This window comes from Sardina pilchardus, chromosome 16 (assembly GCF_963854185.1).
Source record: "Sardina pilchardus chromosome 16, fSarPil1.1, whole genome shotgun sequence".
Taxonomy (NCBI): domain Eukaryota; kingdom Metazoa; phylum Chordata; class Actinopteri; order Clupeiformes; family Clupeidae; genus Sardina; species Sardina pilchardus.
Window position 1 is genome coordinate 4,493,329 of NC_085009.1, and position 7,500 is coordinate 4,500,828.

Genomic DNA, 7,500 nt, shown 5'->3' on the forward strand with positions numbered 1-7,500 from the left:
CGTGTGGGCAGGATCATCTGTGACCAACGCCAGGCCAGTTCTCCAATCTGTGAGCGACCGCCGTGGAGCATCATACGCACGTCAGCTCGCTTGTTGACAGAGCGAGAATTCATTTTGTCGCGTCTGAGGTCTGAACCCGAGTTGACTGGGACGTCATGGCTTTGCCGGGACGAGTTTTAAATGAAGACAAATGTCGGTGGAGTCATTGCGGAGCGTTGTCTTTGCACAGCCCTACCCCATTTGTTTTTGCAACCGTTTTACAGCTCATTGACTGCAGAGGGACCAGAGTGCTCTCCCACTGCAGCCTTCTCATGCAAATGTAAACACAGACTATGGAAATGAACTATGCTGGAGATGGGAAGTTGGCACTGGCCCTGCTGTCAGTGGACTCACAACTGGACGTTGGAATGGTCAGGAGAATGCTTAGCACTTGTTCGGAACCCGTCAGTGTTTTTGCGTATGGGCACCAAGCAGCCATGAGATCTGCTGTGTGTGGGGCCTTAGGCCAGGTTCTATACTTTTAGAACCAAGAACATCTAGAACGGACCAGTCAATGACTTCATTGGTTCATTGAATAGCTTCATCAGCTCTAGTTCCACACTTGTAGAACTTGTAGAAATGTGTCCTGGCCTCAATTCTAGTTCTGCGCTTTGAGAGCCTCCTGACTGAAGGTGCCTGCTCAGGTTCCCCAAGGACAAACAAACGGTGCAGTGAAAAGTGTTACTTACTTAGCAGTGATGTGGTGCACCCTTCCCCTTAATTAGGTTTGTAATTACAGCACGCTCTAAAATATCATGTGGATATTGTTGCCTCGCAGCTTCTGTTGGTCTGATGAATATGCATGGCCACTTAATCTTAAGCTCCCGAGGAGCCGCTCGGCTCCTTAAAAACAGATTTTTGTCCTAAATAATGAAGAAGAAAACATGGAGAGCTTTGCCCAGCGCACGCATGACTTTATGAGGTACGGGCGAGATAAGAACAGTATGTATAAAAAAAAGCAAACCCGTGAAATTTTCTTGAATTGTGAGCCACTCTAAGTGAGGGTAAATTCAATGGGTAGTTCTTCAGACAGCATCAATGATTTAATAATTATCCCTGTTGACCTTTCTGAAGCAACACCTGAAAGATTGGCATTTGTTTCAACCAATCAGTAAGCGAGAGCTGGGGCCAGTGTGGTTGTTGGAAGGTGGAATTAAGTGCCCCCCCCCTCGGGTGCTACTTGCAAGCTGGTGTGTGCCGTCGTCCTGCTGTGAGTGCGTACGCACACGCCGCCGTGGCTTGGCACAGGCCTGGACATTAGAGCAGCGGTCAGCCCGGCGCGTGATCGCGGAGAGTGTTTAGCGATTAGCCATTAGCGTCACCTCTCCGTGTCCTGTGTCCCTCTGTGTCCCTCTGCCCAAGAGGCACGAGCTGACCAGTGGGGAGCGGGCAGGCTCGGACACAACACAACCGCTAGCTATGACTCCTAGTGTCCCTACAGTGTGTGTGTGTGAGAGAGAGAGAGAGAGAGAAAATAATATTATTATTATTATTTGAATGTGTACAGTTATGTCACATGTGTAAGCTTTGGCAACACAATGTTTCTTTGTCATGCCAATAAAGCTAATTTGAATTTAATTGAATTGAGAGAGAGAGAGAGAGAGAGAGAAAGTATGTAAATATAATTAAAATTTATGTCTAATGGTCTGCTTTGGCAATGCAAAAATATTTGTCATGCTAAGAGAGAGAGAGAGAGAAAGAGAGAGAGAGAGAGGAAGGGAGAGAGTGTTTGTCATTTTTTCTATTTTCTGACATGAACGTGAAGAGGAACTCTCCCACCCACCATGGGCTGTGGGTTTTTTGAACATCACACATATGCACACGTACACACAAACACACACAAGCACTGTGTGCACACACACACACACACACACACACACACACACACACACACACACACACACACGCACACGCAACCATATTGTACACAGACACTCACAGGCAGATGCTTCTGTGTGAGTGTGTGTGTGAGAGAGAAAGAGAATGTGTGTGTGGATAAGAGGGGTGTATTTTGGTGTGTGTGTGTGTGTTTTTTCCATCTTCCTGTGATCTTGCTCTGTGTGCTGCTGACTCTGCTGCTGTTGATGGCCCTGCATTGTTAGGGAGTGCTGAGGCCTGTGTTCTCTCTCTCTCTCCTCCTTCCCTCCTCCTGTTCTCTCTCTTCACCCCCATTTCCCTCTTTCTTTCCTCAGCCCCCATTTGTTTTTGTCCTCCTTCCACTTCCCTCTGCGTCCTTTTGTTTTTTTCCACTCTTCATCTGGAGGCTCTTTCCCTCATTCGCTTGCCATCTCTCTGTCTTCATGTCTTCTCTCTCTCTTTCTCTCCCATCTGTGTTCATGCCTTCTCTCTTTCTTTCCCATCTCTCTGTCCTCATGTCTCTTCTCTCTCTTTCTCTCCCTTTTCTCTCTGTGTTCATGTCTTCTCTCTCTCTTTCTCTCCCCTCCTCTTTGTTTGTGTCTGGAGCACCAATTGGCACTTTTTTTGTCCTTTCAGATTGAAATGAGGCTTTTGTCAACAGCGCCTTGTTTATCGTCTCCGTCTCTTTCGCCTTGTTTATAGTGATGCACGCACGCACACACACACACACACACACACACACACACACACACACACACACACCCACACACAAGCACACACACACCCAAATGTGCCATGCTATTTCGTCTCCTCTTCTCTCAGTCTGTCACGCTGTGTTTATCCCATTTAGGGAATTTGATTGTACCCTCGGCCTGCTCCCCCACCCTTTGTCTCTGTCTCTCTTTATTTCTCTCTTTCTCTGTTCCCTCTCTCTGTTTACCTATTCACCATTCTCTCCTCCTTTTCTTCTCTCTCTCCTCCTCTCTGCTGTTCTCCATCTCTCCCTCGCTCTCAAACTCTCTGTGTCTGATTCACCCTTTTCTTTCCAGTTGGTCTCCTGCCTCCCTCTCTCCCCCCCTCCTCCTCCCCATCTCTCTCTCACCTATTGTCACATCTCTTCAGCTCAGTGGCGTGAGCAGGCCTCCCCCTCCCGGACCCCCTTTCGCCCCTAGCCTGAGTTGACAGCCGTATCCGCACGCCAGCTGACTCTCAGGCGGTGCGATGCCTCAGCCTCGCCACCAGGGGGCCCAAGTCTCCTCGCAGGCCTGAAGGCGCTGTGTCACCCGCAGCCATCAAGCCGTTTATTCACATGCTCCAGTCCATGGTGGTGATGAGGGAGCTCTTAAGGCCCTGGTGCACGTCTGTGTACTCTCCCCAAGCATGCGATCTGTCTGTCTGAAGTCAATGGAATCAGGCCCTGTTTACGCACAACAAAGTTTTTTTGCAATCAGTGATTTTTTTTCATCGGTTACGCCTTGCGTTTACACAACGCCAGCAGTGTCAGAGGCTGAAAACGATAGTGCTTGAAAACGGCTTAGAGTGGGGTTTTGGCTCTTGGAGAGCACCATCGGTGAAACTGGCAAGGTGTGCCCAGCAGGGAAACACTGGGCCCATCAGAAGCGTGTGGCACCAGTTTGTGGTGGTGAGAGGTCAGGAGGTTGATGGAGAACCGCTGACCAACAGAATGGACATGTCAACAGCGCCTCCGATGCGACAAAGGCGCTTCTTTCAACCTCGTGGTGGCTCAAACCTCAAGTAAACACAAACCAGACCATGCTGTGAGCTTTGAGCGCTTTGGAGAGCGGCAGTTCATATACATCACTAGCTCTGCTGCCAGTGCCACTAAGGGGAATTCCACCCAACACATGCAAGGGGTAATGGGCCTTGGTAGTTCTCCATTCGTGTGTGTGTGTGTGTGTGTGTGTGTGTGTGTGTGTGTGTGTGTGTGTGTGTGTGTGTGTGTGTGTGTGTGTGTGTGTGTGTGTGTGTGTGTGTGTGTGTGTGTGTGTGTGTGTGTGTGTGTGTGTGTGTGTGTGTGTGTGTGTGTGTGTGTGTGTGTGTGTGTGTGTGTGTGTGTGTGTGTGTGTGTGTGTGTGTTGAGGTGGGTGCAGGAGTGGCGGAGCGTTGTTGAGGACACTGTGGTGGTGAGTCAGGGCCGTGGAGCGTTTGGAAAGACTCTATTTAGGTCTCCCTACTAGCTTGCGGTGAGCGGCTGATGAAATGCTCCACTGATTCATGGGGCATGGAGAGCGTGCAGAGGAGAAATTGAGGCTGATGATGGGATGGGAGATGGGGGTAATGCTCTGTCTCTCTGCCTGCCTGTCTGTCTGTCTGTCTGACTGCCTGTCTCTCTGTCTGCCTGTCTGATTGACTGACTGCCTGCCTGTCTCGCTGTCTCGCTGTCTCGCTGTCTTACTGACTGTCTGTTTCTTTTCTATTTGCAGAGTCTTCAAGAAGTCCAGCCCTAACTGCAAGGTAGGAAATTCAAAATGGCAATTAAATCCAGTCCCTCTGGTGCATCAGATATGTGTTTGTGTGTGTGTGTGTGTGTGTGTGTGTGTGTGTGTGTGTGTGTGAGAGAGAGAGAGAGTATAAGAAGTGAAGAGAGTGGGAGAGAAGGAGTTCCTCCTGTCCTCCCAAAGGATTGTCATCTTCCTCTGGGTTGGCCTCGTTTACATCCATAGTGTCTTATTCTGGCACCTCCCCTCCTCTCTCCTCTCCTATCCCTTGCTGCCAACAGACATCAGTTCCCAAGGCAATCTCTCCCACCTTCTCTCTCTCTCTCTCACACTCTCTCTCTCTCTCTCTCTCTCTCTCTCTCTCTCTCTCTCTCTCTCTCTCTCTCTAACACACACACACACACACACACACCTTTCTGCAGTTAGTGCTCCTCAACTCTCCTCCTCCCGCCTCTTGGCTCCTGTCTCCAGTAGAGACGCTGCTTTGTTCCTCTCCTCACTGCCATTTCCTCTCTGTCATTCTCTCTCTCTCTCTCTCTCTCTCTTTCTCAGCTCTTGGTGTCTCCATCATCTTTCCCTCATCTCCTCTCTGTCTGCCCATCCCTCTGGTGTTCTCTTCACTTTTCTTCTCTCGTCTTTCTGCACCGTCTATCTCTGTGTGTGTGTGTGCGTGTGTGTGTGGAATGGACGGAACATTGAGTGTTGAGGATGTGTTTTGTGATGTCACTCCGATTGGCAGGACTGTGTTCAGGAAGGGAGCGGAGCGACTCGGGGTCAGTCTGTCATGCCAGGGGCTGTTTGATCTGTCTGTGTTTGTTTGTGTGTGTGTGTGTGTATATGTGTGTGTGTGTGTGTGTGTGTGTGTGTGTGTTTGAGTACCTGTATGTGGATGCATGTGTTGTCATGTGATGCAGGTGGTGTGTGTGTCAGGTGATTGTGTGTGTGTGTGTGTGTGTGTGTGTGTATGTGTGTATGTGTGTTTACTTACGTTATCTGTCTCTGGGAAAAGATAGCTTCCTCTGTAAAGGTGCTCAATTGAGTGTGCCCTGTGAGTGTATACTGAGCCGATAACATTGACTAAGCATCCATTTGGTCCTGTCTGTCTCTCTCCAGCTCACAGTGTATTTGGGGAAGAGGGATTTCGTGGATCATCTGGACCATGTGGACCCTGTGGGTGAGTCATGGATAGAACTCCAACTAACACTAAAGCACCATTCACATCAAGAACGCTAACTAGAATAGCTATGACCATAATGATGAAAACAACATCTACACTGACCAAATGCTAAGCAAAGTCTCTCCTTGTGTTATTGAATGTGATGTGTGATTGGTTATGGTTGGCTGTTGGCTTTTAACATTCTTAAAATTGCTCTGAAAGTATTCCCCAATGATATCGTTCTTCATGTAGTTATCGCTATAGTTTATGTGTGAACGTTGTCGTTCATATTAACGAGAGCAATATTTCTTTATAGTTACCATTATAGTTATCTTTGCTGGTGTGAATGGCAGACTTTTTCCATTTCAATTGAGGAACAATAATCGAACGACGATTTGACAGGACATCTGGTGAGAGTTAACATGAATTAGTTGTTCTGTTCAATCTGACCGAAGTGTCAGAAAGCAGTATTGGAATAGTTTGAACCAGTAAGCAAATTTATCCTGGATGAGACAGATGCCCCAGTTACAGTCGAGTTCTGTCTGACCATCAATGGATCAATTGATAGCTTACCTCTGCCACACCAATCAGACGCTAGCTTGCCTCTCCCTTTGCCGCGGCAGCACCATTAAAGGGACACTTCACTGATTAGCATTAAGCTTTGTATCTTTAGAAAACCAGTCATGTTTTTGAATGGTCATGCATCATTCCCTCAGTTTGCCTTGAGATGGGAGAAATACGGATTTCAATGTTGGACTTCCTGCTTTCAATGATGTAAAAATTATCATTTTGCATCACTGAAAGCAGGAAGTTCTATTCATTGGTTTCATTGAAATCCGTTTTTCTCCCATCTCAAGGCAAACTGAGGGAATGATACATGACCATTCAAAAACATGACTGGTTTTCTAAAGATACAAAGCTTGATGCTAATCAGTGAAGTGTCCCTTTAAGCACTTGAACGCTAGAACAGCATAGCTTGTGCCGTTGCGCCTCTGTCAAAGTCACCGAGCCAGAGCGACGTTTAAGGGAGGTGTGTACGAGACTAATGAGTCTCAAAGGCACGCAGAGTCTCCAGAGGACTTCAGGCTCTCCCTGAAGACCCTTAACCTGAGGGGCTGTTTAGCCACGAGCACGTTAAAGATCTGGAGATGGGAAGCCACAACATTTTCACCGTCAGCCTTTTTCTATTGTGCATGTTCAGTTGTGTGTCTCGTCTTTCTGATTCAATAAGAGGAGCCTCTCGGTGCACTGGCACAGTAATAGATGACAGTCTTTTGTTGGAATATCACTGATTTGACTGACGAATTCTACAAATATACTACAGATGTGGCTACTGTACATTAGGTGTGGAACATCCCTCTTGTACGCAGACGGAAGTTCACACAATAAGGACGTTGCGGTAAAGTTGTGTGATTTGAAGGCCCTGTGTTATTAGAGGGGGCGTGTACTGGATCTCACCCCCTCAGGATAGATCCCTGGAGGTGGAGGTGTGTGTATGTGTGAGTGAGTGAGTGATGGTGGGTGTAATGTTTCCTCCCACAGGGAAGTGTGTGTGTTTATCGGGAAGAGATGTCAGTGATGCAACAGTGTATGAAAAAGGCCTGTATGAAAAATGGGAGCCTTTAGTTCTGTCTGTGTCCTGTGCTGTCCACCGGGAGCCCTTTTAGAGTGAGGCAACCGGGCTAAATTAGATGAGGGGAAAGAGCACCAAAACATTTAATAGTCTGCATAATACATGGCTTTGAATTGGAGATTGATGTTTCTAAAGTAAGTCTATCGATCTGACTCTCTCTTTCTCCTTCTTTCTCTCTCTCTTTCTTTCTTTATCCTTCCTTTCTCCCTCTCTCTCTCTCTCTCTCTCTCTCTCTCTCTCTCTCTCTCCCTCCCTCTCGCTCTGTTTCTTTCTATGTTGTTATGTAAACATGGGTGACATTTACACCTAATTGCGCACACACATTTGTTTTAAGGATGACATGAAGTACAACTTAA

At 47.5% G+C, this 7,500-nt stretch overlaps 1 protein-coding gene across 1 annotated transcript in view; it reads left to right on the forward strand.

The window, feature by feature from the left end:
• The window catches only part of arrb2b (arrestin, beta 2b), a 46,165-nt gene that overhangs the window by 23,674 nt on the left and 14,991 nt on the right, over positions 1-7,500 (forward strand). Inside the window, exons 2-3 of the mRNA XM_062516488.1 lie at positions 4,341-4,371; positions 5,469-5,529. Coding sequence (XP_062372472.1) covers positions 4,341-4,371; positions 5,469-5,529 — 92 coding nt within the window. The remainder of the gene's footprint in view (positions 1-4,340; positions 4,372-5,468; positions 5,530-7,500) is intronic.